General features: G+C 38.7%; 1 protein-coding gene across 1 annotated transcript in view; it reads right to left on the bottom strand.

Annotated features, from left to right (window-relative positions):
* The window catches only part of LOC141372947 (uncharacterized), a 195,903-nt gene that overhangs the window by 161,400 nt on the left and 11,189 nt on the right, over positions 1 to 23,314 (bottom strand). The window contains exon 3 of the mRNA XM_073893526.1: positions 20,274 to 20,351. Coding sequence (XP_073749627.1) covers positions 20,274 to 20,351 — 78 coding nt within the window. The remainder of the gene's footprint in view (positions 1 to 20,273; positions 20,352 to 23,314) is intronic.

Genomic DNA, 23,314 nt, shown 5'->3' with positions numbered 1-23,314 from the left:
ATTAACTATATAACTACAGTCAAGACTCTTAATTTCTCTACCAGTAAAATTAGGAAGTGGCTAGATGGTCCCCATATTTTTGAACCCTAAAATTAAATGATTATGAATAAACAAGATAATCAACAACTCCCCTTTCCACAATATCAAGTATAGACCTAAATCTAAGGCCTTTTGGTTACCAAAGGATGACTTTTAAGTTGAATAAAATACTCCTGGGATAACTATTCCATCTGTTTGATTAGTCAATATCTTGGAACTGAAGACTAAGCATGTATGTCCTGGTAAGAGTGTATTGCTCTGGATCCAGAATGCCTGGGCTTGAATCCAGACCTATTATTTATCAGCTTTATGACCTTGGGCTAGTCAGTTTCCTTGCCTGTATAATGGAAATAATAAGGCTATCTAACATCATCAAGTTGTGAGATGGAATGGATTCACACATGAAAAACACTTAGAACAGTGTTTGGCAAGGATAAGAGCTCAATAAATACTGGCATTATTTATTGCCTTAACTTTATATCCCTTCTGTTTCTTTTCTGGTGATTTATTGTTTATTAATAACATAAATCCTTAAAAATAATAATATACTTTAAAATACTACATTAATATGCTATCCTTATAATCTCTTTAAAATGTAGAGGGCAAAAGAAAGGAGAAAACCCTATCTTGATTACTATTTTAGATAGAAGTAACAAAACTGACTGAATTCTCTTCCCACTACAACTGAGTTATCTGAAGGAATCTGGTCAAATTTAAAGCATAAAGTGTGGCATCTAGATTCACCACTTAAAGCCTTTCCAGTTAGAAATCTCTAAAGACGAACTGAACCTTTGCTCCACTCTCATCAAAATCCAGTATAGACTATAAATATTTTTAATCGAACATCATTTTATCTCTAATCAAAATGCTTTTTCTTCAAAATTAAAGAGGTTTCCAGCATCATCTGAACAGGTGAAAGCTTTAGTGGTTTCAGTTGTTGAGGGTTTACCAAGCATCATGCTATTCTCAAGTTCCCAAATGTTCCATGTAATTCTCACAAGTAACCTGTGAGGTGAATATCATTCCTATTTTACATATGAGAAAGACCCTAGCAAATAGGAAATGGCAAAGCCAGGATTTTTTTTTTTTTTTTTGCAAAGCCAGGATTTTTAACCCAAATTTCAAATCTTTTACTCTTTCCACAATAACAACTAGTAAGAAAGGAAGGAAGGAGGGAGGAAGGAAGGAAGAAAGGAAGGAAAAAAGAAAAAATAGGAAAAAAGGAAGGAAAGAAACAAGGACTCCCAAGGAGCTCTGAAATCACGGCCCCTCTACTCTCCTTGAATTCTTGTAAGCCTGATCCAGCATTCATTACCCCCTCAAAAGTCTTCCTATCTGCCCTTAGTCCAGTCATTAGAGAAGTGAAGCTGCATCCTACAGGGGAGTACAGAAGATGTGGCTTTGGGAGGCTGGTGGACTGGGACATACAGTACATTTTCATAGAATATCTGGGATTTCTGAAAAGTTCTTTTTAAAATTTTTTTTTTAAGATTTTATCTATGGGCGCCTGGGTGGCTCAGTTGGTTAAGTGACTGCCTTAGCTCAGGTCATGATCCCGGAGTCCTGGGACTGAGTCCTGCATCGGGCTCCTGGCTCAGCGGGGAGGCTCCCTCTGACCCTCTCCCCTCTCATGCTGTTTCTCTCTCTCTCAAATAAATAAAATCTTTTGATTTTAGAGTGAGAGAGAGAGAGAACACATGAGCAAGGGGTGAGGGAGAAGCAGACTCCCCACTGAGCAGGGAGCCCAACATGGGCCTCAATCCCAGGACCCTGAGATCATGACCTAAGCTGAAGGCAGACACTTAACCGACTGAGCCACTCAAGCACCCCTTTCTGAAAGGTTCTGGCCATCTCTGATGTCCTGGAAAATCTATTTCAAATAATCTCCTAAATTGCTTTATATACGGAAAATGGAGACTGGTATTTACAAACAGAGACAAAGCACACAAACAGGCAAATCTCTCTGTGAAACACTTTAGTATCCTGCTACCTAGCTTATCCAAGTTAAACATCAAATATCAGTTAAAAACAAAAGGGTAAATAGTAAAGAATTATGTGTAAAAGGTCAAAATCTGAAAAGCCATCCCTGAAGTTAAAACTCTCCTTGCTAAATAGGCAAGAATGATTGGCATCTGGTGATAATAACTCAATTCACCCCATCTCTATCCTTGTTACATTCCTGTGGGGTATAGATTTTTGTCATTTTGGGCACCCGAAGCTACTACTCCCTTTGTCTTAGGAAGGGGTAATGTTATCTCTGTTCTTACAGAATCTAAGCCAGTCAGCCTCAGAGCCCATGGGAGGGATTGGGAAGTGGATGCCAGAAAGCTTAGGAATGCTGTGGAAACTATTCTTGCAACTCATTTATAGTCATTTATTATGAGTTCACAAGTAAAGGCTTCTTTTGACACATTCAATACAGCTTCTGGAGGACAGACACATGCACAAAAGTCAAAACCAAAAACTCATTATTCATGTATTAATTCTCAGTAGCCTAATCTGACATGACATCCCACACTTGAAGGGTTTTATAGCTCAGAAAACCCTGGATAACTGGCCAACTGGCTCCAGCCTCTTTCTCCTTATGTGACAGGAATTGATTTCTCCGAAGGACTTGGCCTCTGACTAGAGTGGGCAAGTCACAAGTCCTGGCTGAATTTGATAACTTTTCAACCTGGCCACAACCTTGTTTTGGATTATCCTGTTACTTCTGTGAAAAAGCACCTCAGGCAAGTCCCAGTGGATCATGCACAGGAACAAGGTGAGCCAAGCCAAGGCACCAAAGCCTAAAAGGCTGCTCATTTTTCACTTTTCAAGAAATGGGCCTCTTTTATGAATGGAGCTCCTTTATGAATGGGCCTCCAGATTCAACACTGACCAGTATAAGACACCTTTTTACTAAAAGTGTCTTTCCCCACAAGGAAGGCTACCCGGGTGTCCCCTCATGCTTAGTTCAAAATTCCCCTCCTCAGAGTAGTTCCTGTTTGGGGTGAGGACAAATTTAGAAGACTGCCTCTGGCTGATCAACTCTTAAAATCTATGTATGATCTACTTGTTAGAGGCAATGGAGAGAGTAATGCTATAGGCCAGCCCAGCTGGCTTTGTACCCTGGCCCTTCTACTTCTCAGCAGACAGCCGTGGGCAAGTTATTTAAATTTTTTTTGTGCCTGTTTCCTCATCTTCAAAATGTAGAATGATAGGAGTGCTCACTGTACAAGGTTACAGTCAGAGGGAAATAAGTTAATTCACGTAAAGTGTATAGAACAGAACAAGTGCCAGAACCGATCAATGTTAGCTTTTATTCTCATTTAGAAGTCTGAGAAGTTAGTACCGTTTCTAAAGTGGTAGTTGACTTTGACTTTTTAGAATCAATCTGATCCTGAAGGAATGAAATGGGAAAGAGGTACAATAGGGCAATAAAAGGGGAATTTTGGTTTTGGGTGCTGTGGGGAATGGCCTGGAGATGTGAGCCATGGGGAAGGCTGTAATCGTGTCTTGAGGAGTAGGCTCTGACTTCCAGAAGCTAAGGCAGGAATGGCAGCACTATACTACAAATCTCTGGTATCTAAGGAGCAATGATATTGGTGACTTTAAAAGGTGAAGGCAATGTAGGTAAACAAAGTGAGACAGCTAACCATATTTACCTGAACTATAGTTCCTCCTAGGGTTAATTGTGGCAGAACAGGATTAAGTTAACTATAATTTCCACTGAAGCAGAACCTGTTGTCTTAGTGCTCACAATGAGCTCTCAGTAAAGGTGTGTTCAGTGGATTTAGTAAGTGATGAATAAACAGCCCGAAGTCCATGCTGAACTTATTTGCTCCATAAAGCTGACTTGACTAAATCCAGTGATGGCCTTTAGACAGAGCTTTGGGGATGCAGCCACTCCTATAGTTCCTTTCCCTCTTGCTGATTCAAGGTCTACCAAAAAAAAAAAAAAAAAAAAAAGGTGGGGGGACAGCTTAAAAAATGTTTAATATGGGGGCGCCTGGGTGGCTCAGTCGTTAAGCATCTGCCATGGGCTCAGGTCATGATCCCAGGGTCCTGGAATCGAGCCCCACATTGGGCTCCCTGCTCAGCAGGAAGCCTGCTTCTCCCTCTCCCACTCCCCCTGCTTGTGTTCCTTCTCTCGCTTTGTCTCTCTCTGTCAAATAAATAAAATCTTTAAAAAAAAAAGTTTAATATGGTACAAATCACAACCGTGTCTTTATAGTTCCATTAAGGATGCTCCATACTTTTCTTGGGATCAACTAAAGGGATTCCTTAGTATATAAATAGATATTTTTACAAGTTTTCTTCAGCAAGTTCTCTTTGTTTAAAATATTTATTTTTTCTGAACTAGACGGTAGTCAATTAGGAAAAAAATCATTAATGTTTTTATTAATGTGGATAGGGGGAAATGATCCCAAACAAAAAGTTTTTCTAGATTGTTTACTGGGGTATATATTGAGATGATCCAAATTATCTTTTAATACTGCACTGCATGTAATTTGGCACCCACCAAAAACAAGGTGCCAAAAGGAATGCTTTAGTAACAATTAGTCAATTGTGACAATAGGAACTTAACAGACAGGCTAGACATGAAAAACAGTAATGATAATCCTCCCCCCAAAAAAACCCTGTGTGTGGCAAATAAATATGAATTTTAGAAAAATGATGCCACAAAATAGCATATTTAAATTAAATATAAAGTTAGAATTGGTGAAACAGTATTACTCCTTTTACAAAATAATTAGCAATTGGCCTTTTTTTGAATCATACTACCCAGGAATTACATCAGGGATCGGCAAACTTTTTCTGTAAAAGACCAGACAGTAAATATTTGCGGCTTTGCAGGCTAAGAGGCCAAATTGAGTATAATAAGTAGGTACTTACATAGCAAATAGAAAACAAATTTCCACAGTTTTTATTGATGAAATTTAAACTATAGTAATAATTGAGTACAATTTTTTGTAATACAAGTCTATTCATGAATGGAATTTTTTTTTCAGTATATTTTACTTAACTGAAGTTCAATTCTAGTGTTCCCTATCATCCAACTGATTGCAAATGCTTTTTTGTAAAAATCATTACTAGGTACTGGAACCATACAAAAACAGGCTTTTGGCTGGATTTTGTCTGCTGGCTATAGATTGCCGATCTTTGGGTTAGATTCTTTGAAGAAGGTCAAGCAAAGCATTGTCCATAAGGAGAAAATAATGTTAACCAGTAACAGCCCATAGTTACTGCTTTCCATGAGTTGTTATTAGGTCCTGATACTGATATAATTATACTAGTGTTCAAACCAAATAATAGGAACTCCTTAACATAAACTTGGAAAATTTTGATAGTGATTGAGAATAATGTGAAAATGACAGTAAGTACCTTGATATAAAAGGAACCCAGCACAGAGCAGTGTGAGTTAAAAACAGCACAGAAGGGGGAAGAAAAGGGCTTTCTGAATGGGTAAGATAGAGGGGATTCCCTCTGTGTCACTGGGAAAGAGTATAGCCTGTTCCTTAGTGAGGAGTAGCTAGAAATTTAAATCAGATCGTACCCAGAACTGTATATATTTGTGTTCAAATTTATTGTTAGTAAAATGAAAATAGTTTTCATTCTAGAATCTACAGTGGCTTCAGTTCTTACCTACAAATCCCTTCACCATCTTTATCAAGTCCTAAGAAACATCCTAAATATATATGTGGTATCTTGGCCAGTTATATGTTGGTGCCCACTGGAGTCAAGATTCTGAGTTTCAAAGTTAGGAAAAAAAGATGAGCAGCTATGACCGCACTCTCTCATCTTCCTCTCCAACCAAATGCTCTATGAACATGACTTAAGTCTCTGTCTGTTATATAAGAATATCTTAATTAGTCCATATCCAGCTTTTACTTCACATATAGGAATCCATTAAATAAAATTCTTTGGCCTGGGGCAGAAATTCACTCATTTAAAAGGCTTTAATAGTTAATTTGAGAATTTAACTCTTTTTTTCTTATTTTTAATGTCCCTAAGTAAAAGCATTCTTTTCAAGGAAAGGACTCAGGTAAAGGACTCAGACTCTAGCTAGAGTCAAGCTACTGGGTTTGAATCTCAGTGCTACTCTATGTGACCTGGGGCAAGTTACTTTTTTTTTGCTTAGTATCAGTTTGCTCAGCTGTAACATAGGAATAACATTTCCTACTTCACTGGATTTTTCTGAGCATAAATTATTTAGTATTTAAATATTTATATTCATATAAACTATTTAGTATTCTGCCTGGTAGATATTATACGCACAGTAAATACCAGCTATTTTTATGATTAGTTATTATTCAATTTACCTATGATGTTTATTATAATGGTAGTATCATTTTTGACATCAAATGAATCGACAATTTACAAATTCACTGACAGATATTTTCTGTGCTAGGCATTACTGCAGGCACTGGATAGCATAAACAAAGTGGATAAATATCTATAGTTTTGTAGGATTTTCATCCCGGTGGGAGGAGGAGAGAATATAGGATAAAAAACAAAATGTAATCAGATAAAATGTATCACTTTTCAGATGATGATAAATACTATGGAGAAAATTAACACAGGAGTAAGACAGGGACTGTTGAGGAAGGAGAAACTGCAATTCAACATAGGCTGGGTAATCAGAGAAGTCTTCCTGGATATGGTGCCTTTTCTCCTAAGGCACTGAGAGACCTTGGCTATATTGCCAAACTAGCAAATAAAAATGCAGGACGACCACTTAAATTCGATCAAACATCCTGCATTTTATCTGGCAACCATGCCTGGAGACGAGGGATGAGTTTTCTTTTGGGATAAAGAGCAAATGAGTTTCAGTGATAGGATGTGAAAGAGAGAAGTTCCCAGAGCTCTGGGGCTCCATTTTCACTGCTGTAGAGGCCGAGAGTGGGCTATCTTATTCTGAGTACTTGAGGTTTTGAAATTTCTCTAGATTCCTTCCTGTGAGTGGGTGGGAAGTGGAACATGAAGAGCTCTATGGATTCCTTTTAACTCCTAATATTTGTTACTTAGGGTCACAGGAAGTAGACTGAAAATGATCTTAAATGTCAGGTAATACAGTCCTCAGGAAACATACTCAGAATAGTTGAATGAGTTGCTCAATATTATGAAGATAGTACCTCTCTGAACCTGGATTATTGGTTTAGATGCTTGAAAGATCTGTGAGCTGCAAGAAAACATTCTTCATATATGATCATCTTCCTTCCTTTTTTTTTTCCTTTTCTTTTCTTCTGTGTTATTTTTCAGCCATGGTTCAGTATATAGTATAGTTTCTCTTAGAAGGATCATTTCAGCAGTGGGTAGTGGTAGTTTCTACCATACATTGTAATCCTTCTTCCAATGAGTCAATGCTGTTCTCTTATATGCAGTTAGGGGAAAGCTGGCTTCATCTCACTCAGTTCTGGGACTATGGTGACAGTATTGATTATTGCATGAAATTGAAAGATGGAGCCAGTTTACTTGAACGTGAGGATGAGGGTTTTTGTCCATTTTTGAAAATTCAGTTTCTACAACAGTGCCTAGGCACATAGTAGATATCAGTAAATATGAAAATGAATAATAGATGAATATTTTCAGTATTATGAGGCTTTCTTAAAGCCAAAAGTTTATTTTTGTTATATCACTTTGAAATAATGCTTATTTGTATGCTTCTGTCCCAAACAAGTGTGTTAGAGATGTTTTCTTGCAGATGCTGAAAAAAAAATGTATGTCATAGTGGTTCAGAGGATAGGCCTCCTCACCTCACATTTCATACTTCCTAGTCATGTGACTCTCAGTTCTCTCTTCTATAAAATAAGGCGATAATACTAATATCATTCCCATATCTCCTTTCTCATCAGATTTTGAAATATGTTGATATATAAAGTATTTAAATCAGTTTCTGTCACATAAAAGGCACTGGAATGTTAGCCATTAATACTATAGTAATCTTATATTATCCTTAATATGTCTTACATTATTCCCAATACAATTCTTAGCACACTGTGATCCGTAATGATTGCTGGATGACTAAAAAATGTTTATATATTTGAAAAAATTCAAACTAATAGAGTTCTCTTGAAGATACTGCAAAAGAGTATAATGATTAAAAAATCACTACTTGACTAGTTTAGTCATTTACACTTTAGAGACAGAGAGTAAGCTGAGCAATTAAAAGGATGAATAAGCCTCTGTCATCAACCTCTGGAGCGGGAGAGCAAGCATATTTACACGGGAAGGAGGCAGTACCTTCCCCTTCTAATCATGGGCCATGTCTACCTTGGAAAGTTCAGTGCCTTTGATGAGCTTTTGTTGTTAGGAATCCAAAGAAAATACCACTGAGAGAGAGGTGGAGGAGTAGCTTGCTAAGATGTGTATTTGCACCATTTTCCCCTCCACCTGTACCTACATACAAAGTATTATCACAGAGGTAAGTGATTCCATCCTTAATCCACCACAATTGGGGCTTTCTCTCCCCCATGCCAATGAATCCACTCTGGCCATATTTATGGATTTTTTTTCCTAGTAGTCAAACCCAATGATTCCTTCTCAGCCCTTTCCCTGATTCTCTGAATCATTTCTGTCATGCTGTCCTTTCTGAAATGTACTATGTCCTTAGAATATGAAACACTCCCCCACCCCTATCCCAACTGTCTCCTTCTCTAACTGCTCCTCTCTCCTCACTTACTTACCTGTAGTGGCTCCTCTTTCTTTGCTTCCCTGCATATGTTTATGGTTCTTAGAGTCCTATATTTAGATCTCTTTCCTTCTCATAATTTCATTTTCCCCATATGTCTTACAGTATCATATATTAACCAGTGTGGTAAGCTGAATAATGGCCTCCAAAAACATCAGGTCCTAATTTCCGGAACCTGTAGATGTTACCTTATTTGGAAAAAGGATCTTTGTGGGCATGATTAAGATAATGGTTTTGAGATGAGGAGATTATCCTAGATTATGCTGGATTATCCAGATGGGCCCTAAAAGCCATCACTAGTGTCTCTGTTAGAAAGAGGAAGATGGAGATTTCTTACAGATAACAGAGAAAAAGATAATGTGAGATAGAGATTGGAATGATGAGGTCACAATACAAGAAATGTTGCAGCCATCAGAAGCCAGAAAAGGCAAGGGATAGATTCTCCCCTAGAGTCTCTGTAAGGAGCATGGCCTCCTGACACCATGACTGGCTCACTGGTACTGATTTTGGACTTGTGGCCTCCAGAACTGTGAGAGAATCAATTTCTGTTGTTTTAAAACCCAAGTTAAACAGCAGCCACAGGGAACTAATACAACTACAAAACCTAAAATTTATCTTTAATTATAATCTCTTTTTTGAGTGCCAGATACACAAAGCCAAATACCTGCTGGACACTCCACCAGACTTCCCATTTAACATTAGAACTAGCTGTTAGTGAGCACTTGCTTTAGAAATACTACCTCATTTAATAATCACTTTAATACTCACTACAACCCTATGAAGTACTTAATATCCCCACTTCAGAATGAGGGAACTGAGACACAGAATTTAAGTAGCTTGCTCTAGGTTATAAAGATGTTAAGTACTTACGAGTTATTTACCCAAAAGATAAAAATGTAGTTATCCAAAGGGACACCTGCACCCCAATATTTTTAGCAGCAATGTCTACAATAACCAAACTATGGAAAGAACCCAGATGTCCATCAACAGATGAATGGATAAAGAAGATGTGGTATATATATACACAATGAAACCTTACTCAAACACCAAAAAAAAAAAAAAAAAAAAAAAGAAAGAAATCTTACCATTTACAATGAGCTGGATGGAACTAGAGGGTACTATGCTAAGATTTTAGGAGGCAATAGGGAGCTGGGGTAACTGGGTGATGGGCATTAAGGAGGGCATGTTATGTAATGAGCACTGGGTATTATATACAACTGATGAATCACTGAACTCTACCTCTGAAACTAATAATACACTATGTGTTAATTAATTGAATTTAAATAAAAGTAAATTAAACCTAAAAAAAATGGATGTTAAATGCCAGAGCTGGGATTTGGGGCCTAGCGTGGTCTAGCTTCAGAGCCAATCACTGATAGTGCTTTGCTTCCTCAAATTACCTGATGTCTCAGGCTATTCAAAGCCTGGCCATGTCCAACCCAAGCAGCAGTGCCCAGGCCCTCTGAGGATAAATTACTTTAGCTGAATTAAAGAACCTTACAGGGCCTCTACTACCTGCTAGGTACTCAATGTCAGTTTTTTGCAGATATCACTAGGGGCAATTTGCTGTTCTTGTTCAATTATCAAACTCTCTGAGGCTAGAACACTTCCCAAATCTCATGCAATTTCAAAATTAAAGCATACGTCAGAAGGAAAACCTGAGCCAGATATGAATTCCTACTGCCTCCTAAAAGCCTCATGATTATTGACAAATTCTATTCACTGAGTACCATAGCCATCATGTTGCCATGGTCACATTTGCTGTGTTGCTACTGTGTCCCTCTGGGGAAAACTGGAAGAACCGAAATAAAAGCATCCCTTTCAGCTTTTATAGAGCTTGATTTTTCATACTATGTTTGGCACATCTGGAGTCCCTGAACCTCTGGCTGTCTAACATCCCCCTCTTGATTCTTCCCTTATTATTATCGGAATTAATAGCTGCAATATCTTAGTCATCTACTCGGAGCCAAGTAGTATGTGCTATCCATTTAGTCCTTTCTACAATTTTTCAAGGAAATTATTATTATTGCCATTTTATAGATGAGAAAACTGAGGCTTAGAGAGGCAAACTAATTTATCCAAGCTTACATAACTTGTTAGTGGCAGAGTCAAGTTAGGATTTAAATAATCAGGCAAGTAAAATTGTTGAACCAGATAAAAGAAATTCTTAACACAATTTAAGTTGCTTCTTCAGGTTATCTTAGCTAAAGGAGCAGGCAGGAGAAAACCAGGTTCTTCATGGTTTGGGAAGAAGGCAACTCAAGTTCCTTCTCCATTCTCCAAGCAGCGAGATATTGTGATTTCTGCCTCTGAGACTGCTTCATGCTTGGGCACGATGGACTTTAGTAATAATAATGATATTATTTTTATTACCTCTGTATAAGTCTTCATAAGTTACGAAGCACTTCAACACAAAAGAGCTCTTTCCACATGAGTGAAAGGGTAGGACCTCTCCTTCATCCTCAGAATTCTGTGTTGGGCTAATGCCTCTGTGAAGAAATGGATTTTCTGTGAAGTTAAAAAAAGCTTTAAATTTTCAAGGGACTCTCATTTGCACAGGCCTAGACTTTTGTAAAATTTGAAAAAGTTAAATATTTTAACCGCAATCAGTTAAGACTGCTCTCTCTTCCCATATCAAATTCCTCTCCCCGTCCCTTCATATTGAGTGGTGTCCACAGGCTGGCTGTGGACATTCTGGGTATCTGGCTAATGGGAAATTGAATTGAAGATCATTTGTTTTGAGTTTAGTGAAATGTATTTATGTGGTTTGCCTTCACTTCCAGGTGTAGCTAAATTATTGCTTCCTGTCCTCAATGCAGGAATACTTTCATACATACCCCCACTGCCCACTCACTTGAGGTCATGGAATGAAGACACAGCGTTAGAAGTTGTAATGCAATATGAGTCTATGCTACAATACCAGGAATCTGTGGATGATGGAGAAGAAAAGAGGCTTGAGATGTTCAGAGCCAGAAGCTGATTTGTGGAAAGTTTTCAAACCATCCTACACATAAAATTGTAAACAAAGGTTTTGGTTTTTTTTGATCCCATGTTAACTCACAAGTTCTCTCCTATCAGGAAATACATAAGGGACCAATCAGAGTAGGCAAGTGAAAAAAAAAAAAGTGGGGGGGGCAACTATAGGGTGTGTCAGGAAGGTAATTAGCAAACATTGTTTTTATGGATTGTGTGATGTTTTGTGGTATTTATAATCTTTTCAAATATACTTTTTCAGTCTACTTTGTGGTGATTTCTTTTATTTTAGCTAAATAGTTACCCTTGTACCTATTATTTCTTTGCATCCTTTCTACTAAAGAGGGCCCCTATAATTGTATAAACTTTATACCTTTCAAATTTGGAATCTGCTTCTGCCACTACAGCATTTAAAAAATGCACTAATTAGATCCTTCAGTGAATAGATGATGGTGGGAGGGAGACAGAAGAATCCAGACCTGTGGGCTGCCAGGGGAACGGTTTTGGAACTGAACTGGGACATGGGCTCTCTGGCTCTGGTATGAGCATTCAGGTTCCACATGCTGGCCTCCATGCCCGACTTGCACAATCTTTTTTTTTCTTTTCCCCCAGCAAGGCTGTCTAATGCAGTCTAATGAGCAAGCAGCTATCCTCATGGTAGAGCAGTGAAGCTTCCTCTAAGCCGATACGTATCTTCTCCTCCTCCTACAGGCCCTACAATGTCAGAATTAGAGACACATTCTTCCAGGTTTGGAGAGCTTTCCAGCCCTCAAGAATGAAAGTATTAAAAGTAAACATTCTTAAAAATAATTTCATCATAAATCAGTATTAAATATCCCTTAGTCCTGAGGCTTAAGAGATAAATTAATGAAGAGGAGGATGATGACCTAGTAATTTTTGAACATCTATGTATCAGGCCATATGTTGTATACTATATCACACATGGTCTCAGTCCATCCTCCAAAAGAGGAGGAAACTGATGCTCAGAAGAATCATACAGCTCTCAGCTGAACAAGATTTCACAGAGATTAGGGCACCAAAAGAGTTAAATGACAAATTAGGTGTCTAGGGCTTTAACAATTTCAGGCATTTCACAATCTTGCGTTGGGCTAGCCCTGCTCTTTACTGTTTTCCTCAACTCTAGTAAAATGCTGATTACTACTTCTCCTAATCACACAGAGCAGGGTAGAATTCACTCTATACTACGTGGGATATAAAAAAGTAACCCCTGGGCAATGAAAGTATTTGGCCCAGCAAAAGTAACATAATTGGGATTAAAAGCCAGATGACACCTGGATTTCAACAAAAACCAAATACCAAGGGGGAAAAGGTTTTTGAGACGAGAACCAGACAGTTAAACATTAGCTTTCAATGGTTTGCAGTGTTTAGGTTTTGAAATGGTGTGGTTTGGAAGCTCTCCAGCAGAAAAACTATTTTCTTTTAAAAGGAGAGCTCTTTGCAATATTTTCTTTGCTGAAATAATGTGATTCTTAATGACGTTTTATATGACCCAAACTTTAAATGGACCTATTATTTTATTTGACCTCATTCTTACTAGGTTTTTACAGGTCAACAATGAACTGTATCAACAGCTTCCTGATAATTAATCCTACTTACCCAAAGAACTGTTAGCCTGTTAATCTTATCTATGCTAAGAGGAAGCTTTTATATGTACCAGACTTCCTCAGTGAATAATAAAAACCAAAGTGAAATTCTGCAGAAAGATTCAACCTTGTGAGGTTTGAGAATGAAGAAACAGACTGAAAATCATGATGCTACCCGTCTTCAGCTCCTTACTTGCTGAAATTCTGTGGTTCATGTGGCACAGGAATGACTTTACAGTAGTCGGCAGCACAACTAGTTAGTTGAGTCAGGAGTAGCTCTCTGGGTGGCTTTATCAAAATGTATAGACGTTTAGCCTATGCAGTTAAGGTACCTGGGTGGTCTGGTTTGAGAAGCAATGGGGAAGGCATCTCAAGTACCAACTAAGTAAGGTAGCTCCCACTGGAAGTTAATTTTCTACAATTAGAGACTCATTTCTTTGACTCTGTAGATCTTTAAGAATTTACTATTAAAATACAATTGAGGTCTTTGGTTGTCACCTACCACAAAGCAAGATAGGTGTCTGACAGAAGGAGGGGAGAAAGATGTATTTTTACAACTGAGGCAAAGGATCCCAGGAAGAAGAAAGGTGATGAAATAGTAAATTGGCTTTCTTCAAATGGCAGAGGGAGTAGGAAGTAAATGCTGGTCTCATCTAGCAATTTGTAAATGGGTTGTTTGTAAATATGGGTCTTAACACACTCATAGATTGTGGGTGTGTACATATGTGTTTGTAAAATAAAAAGCATTATTAGATTCAGCCTTTTGTCAGCATAGTATAAAGTTCCCCAGCTAAGGGCATGATTTAAAATTAAAGGATTTCTGCATCTGTTAATTGCCCATGACATGCACCCTTTCTTTCCAAGGCAAGTTTCTGAGTTTCAGTGATTTAATATAAATCTATTTCTCATCAGGTTAAAGACTTATTCCAAATAGCAGTTTAAATCCAAGCTGCTCAAGTAGATATGGACGGTGATACTCATTAAGATAACCTTCTGTAAGAGAGGTCATTATATCCTATATTAGACAAAACATAAACATGACATTTTACCTAAGACACTATACATGTTTATTACTCACTGTGGTGGTAATGTAAGTTTTGAACAGTTAGTTAAACAAGCAGAGATCAAACTGTATTGTGAAAAAGTTCAGCAAAGTTAGAATTGTTACCTCAGAAGACCAAGGAACGTTCTCTCTTAGAAGGAATGAAGACTGAATAGATATAGTTTACTATTTCCTCCCCTGTATACAGCTTTTTTATAAATTGTTAATTTGCCTATAATCTCTGCTACAGATATATCAATGACCCCAAAAAGTAACAGCCAGACAAATGTGAGAGAAAGAACTACTGGTGACCATCAGGTTACATTCCAATTCTTTCTATATGTATACTTTAAAAAATTGCCCCTTATTTGTAATTTTCCTCTGTTTTCCCATATTAGTGGTACAATCTTCTTATGTTTTTACTCTGTATAAGTGGTAAGTAATTTTTTAAAGACTAGTCAGGGTACAAAGATAGGAATGTAATACTTAAAATGAAATAAAATAGATCACAGAACTCTGTCTCCGATCTTTATGTGCTTTCTAAGGTGACTTCTTCCAGCTCCATGTATCTGAAGATATCTTCATCTGACGAATCCCCTCTTTCTGCCTCCACTGTTACCACCATGGCTTCTCTGATCAGTGCCCAGAGCGGTAAGTCCACTTTACAGTATAATCCTATACATGCATATCTGTGTGGATATGTATAACAAACTTGAAGAAAATGTCATGAAATGATAGGATGGCCTCTGATATTTTCTATTGTACATCATTCTATTTCACTGATATTGCCGCTCAACACCACTAGAATCATTGTGTGACCGTAACAGGTTGTGACAAACAAGACTGAAAACAGTAGTCTAAGCCAGCTTCATCATTTGCCCAGATAGATGCAGTTGCCTATTAAGTGGTTTCTCTTTTTTCCATTTTTTCTCTTTGATCCCCTCTTCCATACACAGCAAGAAGGACCTCAAAAAATAAATTAAATCCTGGTACTTCCCTGCTCAAAGCCTTCAGTGACTTCTTGCACTTATAATAAAAGCGAAACACTTCACCATGGCCTTCATGATCTAGTCCTTTACTTTCTCTACAGATTAATCTTATGTCCTGTCTCCCTTCTTCAAAATGCCCTGGCTCCATAGAACTTGTTTCAGTTCCTCTAGGACACCAGATTCTTGCCTCCTGGATACAAGCTGTTCCCTCTGCCAGTAACCTTCTTTTCCCAACATCTCATGGTTAGTTATTGCTTATCCTTCGGTTCTCTACAGGGAAGCCCTTCTCGACAGCCCTACTTGAAGTAAGTCATTCCTTATTATCTATTTCAGCCTACTGTTTGAATATTTGTCACATCTGCAGAAATACTGAAAAAATATGGCAGCTAGAAAACTCTGACCAAGTAACAGGCAGGATGGGGAGGTGGGAGGAAGGAAGACCCAGAGCAGGAAATTTCATGGTTTTGGGGGCTAGGTTGTATTTGTCTTAAAATCAAGAACTTGGACTTTGGAAGCATGACTTTATGTGAAGCATCTTGCTTGTAATTACTGCCTTTTAATTTTTGTTTAATATTGAATCACATTAATTTTTAAAATGCTACATGTCACTATTTCACTAAGAAGAATGAAGAAAAAGAAGGCTGTCATTACATGTAGGCCAACAAACTAAAAAGAGACTGTCTGGTGACAGAGGCAAAGCAATAGACCCTACAGAAAGGTAATGATCAGGTGCAAGGGTCAGAGGCTGCCAGTAGGGTCAGCTCCTGTCAATTGAGGGTTCTCTTTAAGTTCTCTTCTTGGGATGCCTGGGTGGCTCAGTTAGTTGTCTGCCTTTGGCTCATGTCATGATCCCAGGGTCCTGGGATTGAGTCCCACACTGCACTCCTTGCTCAGCAGGGAGCCTACTTCTCCCTCGGCTTGCTATTCCCCCTGCTTGTGCTCTCTCTCTCTCACATAATAAATAAATAAAATCTTAAAAAAAAAGACTTTCTCTCTCTCCCTTTGCCCCTCACCACTGCTCTCTCTCTAAAATAAGTAAATAAATAAATCTTTAAAAAAAATAAGATCTCTTCTTGACTCAGAACTTATAGAGTTTTATATGGTGTTTTAGTAAGGAAGATATTTCCATCCTTGAACCTTAACTTCTCTAACTTTGGAGATCCTTCCTGTATGGAGATCATGAACAACTTGCCAGTTTTGTACTCTATTAACTTGCCAGTTTGCCAGGGTAGTCCTATTGAAGGGGCATTGTAACCCTCTTCGTCCTAGGGACTAAAAGTCCCTATTTCTATTCCAACACTTCCAGATCTACAAGCAGATATTTGTAAATGGTGTTTTCCTTCACCAGCAGCCACCCGGGAAGATGGGGATGAAGGATATACCCGCTTTTGAGTTCAGGCAGTACTTGGAATCAGCTAAATTTGCCTGAGCCTCAAAGTGGATGCCCTGAAAGAGGATTCCCTAAAGCTGACACTGGGAGTATCATTTGAACCCCCAGGGGACTGATGCCTAGGAGAAGTACCACCTGATTTCTGGACCTTCCCTCTGCTACCGCTGGCTTCCATTTCTAAGCATTAGGTTCCACTCCAGATCTTGCAGAAGAGTTAGCTTTCAAAGCACCAGGCATGCCCTAAGATATATTTATATGTATTTTCTCATTTAATATTGCCCAACCTGCTCTCCCAACTTGGCCCTGTATAACAATCTTGTGTCTATTCCTTTTTACCTCAGCACTAGGGGACCATTTCCCCAAAGCTATCACATGGATGTACATGTTCTGTGGGTGTTATGAAACATGTCTTTCTAATCCCCTGTAATTCCTCAACAAAGATGTGTGATAATATTTTACTCATCCCCACTAACCCTCCTAGGCTCAACCTTGAAGAGAGTTTACTATGGCCACATCAAATGAAGCATGGGCTGCTTTTAGAGAGACTAATTATAAGTTCTCATAGAAAGATTCCGTGTCAAGAACTAGGGAAAAAATATCCATCCCCAGAGTTCCTGCATCCAACCCTCAACCACATGATTTAATCACTTCATCTTAGAATAATATACTCAGCTGTTTCCACATCAGCCATTGACTTTCCAAGGAATAAATAAGGAAGATGTGGCATTAACTAAGGTAACCTTGCCATAAGGTTAAAGGAACGTGGACAGCTGATCTCCAGAGCTTCTGGACCTTCAGAACAAATCCAGTTTCTTCCTGGGTAAAGTTTCTTTGAATTACAATTTATTAAAAACAAAATGAACTGGCTATTTTGGGGCTAGGAGTTATTACCTAAATCCTGATTGAAAATAGTTTGTGAAGTTCTGTAAGAACAGCCTATTCTTTTTTTCTTTCTTTTTCTTTCTTTTTTCTTTCTTCCTTTCCCTCCCTCCCTCCCTCCCTCCTTTTTCTTCTTTGTTGTTGTTTAAAGTAATATTCTTGAACAATGTAATAGGTAAGAACTATAGGAAACCGCTGGGAGTTCAACAGCATTTATGGGATTGTGAGGATGATCCACTGACAGTGAGAACAATAACAAGAAAACAGAATTCAGGTGCCTGGCTGGCTCAGTCATTAAGCGTCTGCCTTCGGCTCAGGTCATGATCCCAGGGTCCTGGGATCGAGCCCCGCATCGGGCTCCCTGCTCTGCGGGAAGCCTGCTTCTCCCTCCCCCACCCCCCCCGCTTGTGTTCCCTCCCTCACTGTGTCTCTCTCTGTCAAATAAATAAATAAAATCTTAAAAAAAAAGAAAACAGAATTCAACTGGCAAGAAACAGCAGATCCCTGCCTGCAGGGGATGACCAAGTCAGAAATCAGACTGTTTCATGTGTTTGGATAATGTAATCTAACACAGATGCTGGACCAACTTATGCTATAATGATATTATATTTGAAATGTTCTACTTAATTGTAATCAAAGTCCAATTTCCTAGTGCAATTAAATATAGTAAAATATATTGTAGGTATTTATTAGCCAAAATTAATTTAGAAAAAAACAAAAAAACAAAAAAACAAACTGGCATCAGCCCCAAATGAAAGCAAGCTGGACTGAAGCCAAAGATGAAAGAAACCATACAGATAGATTAAGAAGTCATGGCAAGAGACTTAAAACTGTTTAAGACTACAATGTTCTTCAGTGAGACATCACATTTGTCCACAGATTTTGGGAGAATAACTTATATTTCAATTTTATAAAACTGATTATTTATAGTCAGTGCTTTCCACTAAGTGTGCAAAAGTCTTTAATTTTAAGTGGGAGAGTATGCTGATGTATCTGTGGGCTTCTGAATATTGAATTAAATCCCCTGTATTTCATTTCTGTTATAACTTAACAATTACCAATATGAAATGTCACTCAGAGAGAAATAAACTAAAGGAGGAATCTGAATCCTCTACAGTAGATGTATGACCACCATACATCTTAGATTTCTAAAGAACTAAACAGATTTAAAATATACAGTCTCTTTGTCCTCATAAGCATATTAGTATTTTTGATTTGGGACACATAGTCACAATGCTTAAATGTTCTAAGAATAAGAACCTAAGTTTTAACCAAAACATTCATTATTAGTGTAGAATTTAAGGGGGCACCTGGCTGGCTCAGTCAATAGAACATGTGACTCTTAGTCTCAGGTTCATGAATTCAAGCCCCATGCTGGGAATGGAGCCTACTTAAAAAAAAAAAAAAAAAAGGAATTTGAGTAAGTAGTAACATAACATCCTCATAGAAGTAAATGGTATATTTTTAATTTTGTATCACATGTATGAAGGCACAATTTGAAAATCTAAAAAACAGAACAGCGGTGGAAGCTTCTGAAGGATTCCCAGAAGTGTTGAAAAATAAAAGTGAGAAAAGTCAAGTCCCAAATAAAATCCCATTAATCATATGCAGCTGGGGCTTCAGAAAAATGAGTCATCAAATGATCATAAAATTGGAAACTTAGTTTCATAATAACATTGCGGATATTTCTTAAAACTTTAAAGTTGACCATATTTCAATTGAAAACATCCTCTTAAATAAAGGATTTTTACTACAGACACAGAACATATTAAGCTATTTAATCTAGATTATTTGCCAGTTGATTTTCAGGTGTCAGTGATCAAATTAAGGATTTACAAAAGGTAGCTTAATAGTGGCTGATAACACTAGTCTGATTCAGTAGCCATGCATCTGTATTAATGAGTGGGAAATGAGAAAGGATGAGTAAAAGAATATCTGGGGGAAAATTTAGGGGAGATATAAATACATGTGTACACACATACCCTCACCTCCCAGCACAGCTAGGTTCAAACATTCCCCCTCCCCCACCCCTTTTAACTCAGAGATATGGGGGTGGGTGGTGTACTACATCAGGAAGGTTGCTAAAGGCTTGGGCTACCCATGTTTGCGGCGTAAAGTGCAGTTTGTAAAGCCTCTGGTTAATTTGATCAATATAGGCATTCAAAATCGATAATGCAAGTTCCAGAGTAAATGTTTTGATCAAATTGGTCTTTAGTTAAATTTAGAAGGCAACTGAAATTTCCATTTTGCCCTATTTAAAAAAACAAAAACTTTAACCAGACATCTGGCTGTTTAATATCATGTAGATAAAACATCTAAATAATTAGCTTTTCAATTTTTTAGTCCAAATGTTTGCTATCTTTAGACAGAAAGCAGATTAAGAATTAGTCATGATAACTCAATTTCTTTGATTTATGGAAAAAATGTGACTCTAAATAATGACCTATCCAGTATGCAAAGGGTAATTACTTTGGTGTCAAATATTTTAAAGTCATCTGTTCATGTGGTCTAGAGTTGTAACATACAAAATAGAATAGATGGCATATACTACATAAACATATTTTAACAGATTTTAAAGTAAAACAGAAGTTATTCCTAATGTTATCTTCTTATGATTATTGATTTTATTTTTCAAATAATAAATTTAAAATATGGATATACTACTCTGAGTACAAAATGGACTCACCTTGCAGGTATTTCCAGTGCTTAGCAGTGTATAAGATGCCTGTGTCACTTCTGAGTATGCTGACCTCCTCAACGAGTCCTGTGACCCATGGAAGGACATTGATGATGTTCAAAGACATGTAAGGAGAAGAAGAGTGGAAGACAACCATACAAGTCACAAGTGTTCGCATGAAGCATTTATTTTTTAACACACAGCAAAGCCAGACATTCTTGGTCAGTGTGAGGAAGCTGAGCTACCATTCACACAGAACTCATGTTAAGTAGATGCGAGTGGGAAGTGATGGCTAAATTAATGCCAGTGAAGAAAAAATAAATGTTTTCAGAATTTTAAAGGAAACCAGGGATGGTATGGGGGCAAAGACTCTCAGCCACAATGTATGTATTTTTTCTCTTTTAATATTCTATCCTGGCTTTCTGCCAAGAAAAATTAAGAATGTCATTTGCTTTATGCTAAACATTCACTTCATTGAGTAATTACAAATTTCAAAACCTGGATGGCAGTTTTTCTATCGCCCTTTAGAGATAGCTTACTTATCTAAACTGTGGCTACTTAATCATGTATTAGTCCAAACTCCGTTTTAATCTCTAGCACCCCTGCTGGAGTTGTGGCTTATTAGAAACGAATCTTCTTGAGTCAGAAGCTCCCATTTTTCAAATATCAATAACTTTGATAGCTCTTTTTCTCCCCTATACCTTCTCAAGCAATGCCCGATTCACAGCATCCTGAAGCTTTTCTTTTTATTAGGAAATTAAACTTGAATCTCTTTTATCCCACATTGCTAGAATAAGGTCCGGTGTCTTGGTGTCCCCCCACTCCTGCAGAAACTCTGTGGCTAGTTTCACTCATATTTTACTTAAGGAACCCAGGATTTTCAAGTCAGAGTCCTATTCCCAGAGTCCAGTTTGTACAGTTTTTTTAAAAAACTGTCTTTTAAAAATGTTCATCATTCTAGTAGCTTTAAAAATACATTTTGGGGGTGCCCGGGTGGCTCAGTCAGTTAAGCATCTGCCTTCTGGGGACTAGGAAAGATGGCGGAGGAGTAGGGGACCCTATTTCAACTGGTCTCTGGAATTGAGCTGGATATCTACCAGACCACTCTGAGCACCCACGAAACCAGACTGAAATGTAAGAAGATCTGGATTTCTACAAACAGAATATGGCAGGCGATTGGTTTTGAGGTATGAAGCGGGGAGCCGTGATTCCGCAGGCAGATATCGGAGAATAAATGGCAGTGGGATGGTGCCTGGCCGTGGGGATCCTACACTGCCGGTGAGCGACAGCCTCGCGTGCTGGGGACGGGGCACAGACTCGCAGACCAGTAGCGGTGGGGAAAGGACTTTAGGGCAGCCCCTGGGGCGGAAACCGCGCACGGCGGGGTTGCATGTGTGATCTGGGGGCGGTTGGCGGTTTTAGAAGCACAAAGTGCAGAGACGTGCTCCAACCTGAAGGCAGGACTGGGAGCGCTGCGGAGGGGCGCACAACCCAGGACGCTGCAGTTTATAGCAGCACGGACATAAACGGAGACAGTGTGGCCTGGAGAGCTCACTGAAGAACAGACTGCGGTCTCTCTGCTCTGAGGCAGAGGGTTGGAAACAGTCTCTTCCGCTCTGACTCGCGGAAGAGACGCGGAAAGCCACCAGGGAAAGCCACCAGAGAACAAAAGCCCCCAAAACTGATTCCCGCTGAGCCCATCCCCGCCACAGGGGGGCAGGGCAACTCCGCCCAAACAGGGTTGCCTGAGTAACAGCGCGGCAGGCCCCTCCCCCAGAAGACAGGCTGGGAAAACAAGAGGCCAGCAACCCTAAGGTCCCAAGAAAACAGGTGCATTTTGCTTGGGTTCTGGTCAATAATTTGGACTCTGTACATTCCCTCAAACACCCATCAACAGAATGACTGGGAGGAGGAGCCCTCAAAATAGAAACGACTCAGAGATTATGACTTATGCTGCAGATTTACAAACGGATGCAGATCTAGCCAAGATGTCGGAGATGGAATTCAGGCTAGCAATTGTGAAGACAGTGGCTAGAATGGAGAAATCAATTAATGGCAACACAGAGTCTCTAAGGGCAGAAATGAAAGCTGAATTGGCAGAACTTAAAAATGCTATCAATGAGATCCAATCCAATCTAGATAATCTAACAGCTAGGGTAACTGAGACAGAAGAACAAATAAGCGACCTGGAAGACAATATAATAGATTAAAAGGAAAAAGAGGAGGCCAGGGAAAAACAACTCAGAATCCATGAAAATAGAATCAGAGAAATAAGTGACACCATGAGGCATTCCAATGTCAGAATAATTGGAATCCCGGAGGGAGTGGAGAGAGAGAGAGGACTAGATTTATTTGAGCAAATTGTAGCTGAGAACTTCCCTAATCTGGGAAATGAAACAAACTCACGTCCTAGAGGCAGAGAGGACCCCTCCCAAGATCAAGGAAAACAGGCCAACACCCCAGCATGTAATAGTAAAACTTGCAAATCTTAGAACCAAGGAAACCATCTTAAGGGCAGTTAGGGGGAAGAGATTCCTTACATACAGAGGGAGGAACATCAGAATAACGTCAAATCTATCTACAGAGACCTGGCAAGCCAGAAAGGCCTAGCAAGACATATTCAGGGTACTAAATGAGAAAAACATGCAGCCAAGAATACTTTATCTGGCAAGGCTGTCATTTAGAATGGATAGAGAGATGCAGAGCTTCCACGACCAGCAGAAACTGAAAGAATATGTGACCACTAAGCTGGCCCTGCAAGAAATATTAAGGGGGGTTTTATAATGGGAGAAAGACCCCAAGAGTGATATACAACAGAAATTTACAGGGACAATCTATAAAAACAATGTCTTCACAGGCAACATGATGACAACTAATTCATATTTTTCAATAATCACTCTTAATGTGAATGGCCTAAATGCTCCCATAAAATGGCACAGGGTTGCAGATTGGATAAAAAGACAGGACCCATCCATATGCTGCCTACAAGAGACTCATTGTGAACCTAAAGATACATCCAGACTGAAAGTGAAGGGATGGAGATCCATCTT

The sequence above is a fragment of the Callorhinus ursinus genome, unplaced genomic scaffold (assembly GCF_003265705.2).
Source record: "Callorhinus ursinus isolate GAN/ISIS: 27379988/994484 unplaced genomic scaffold, GSC_fseal_2.0 scaffold6, whole genome shotgun sequence".
NCBI lineage: Eukaryota > Metazoa > Chordata > Mammalia > Carnivora > Otariidae > Callorhinus > Callorhinus ursinus.
This window is presented reverse-complemented; position numbering and strand designations above follow the sequence as displayed.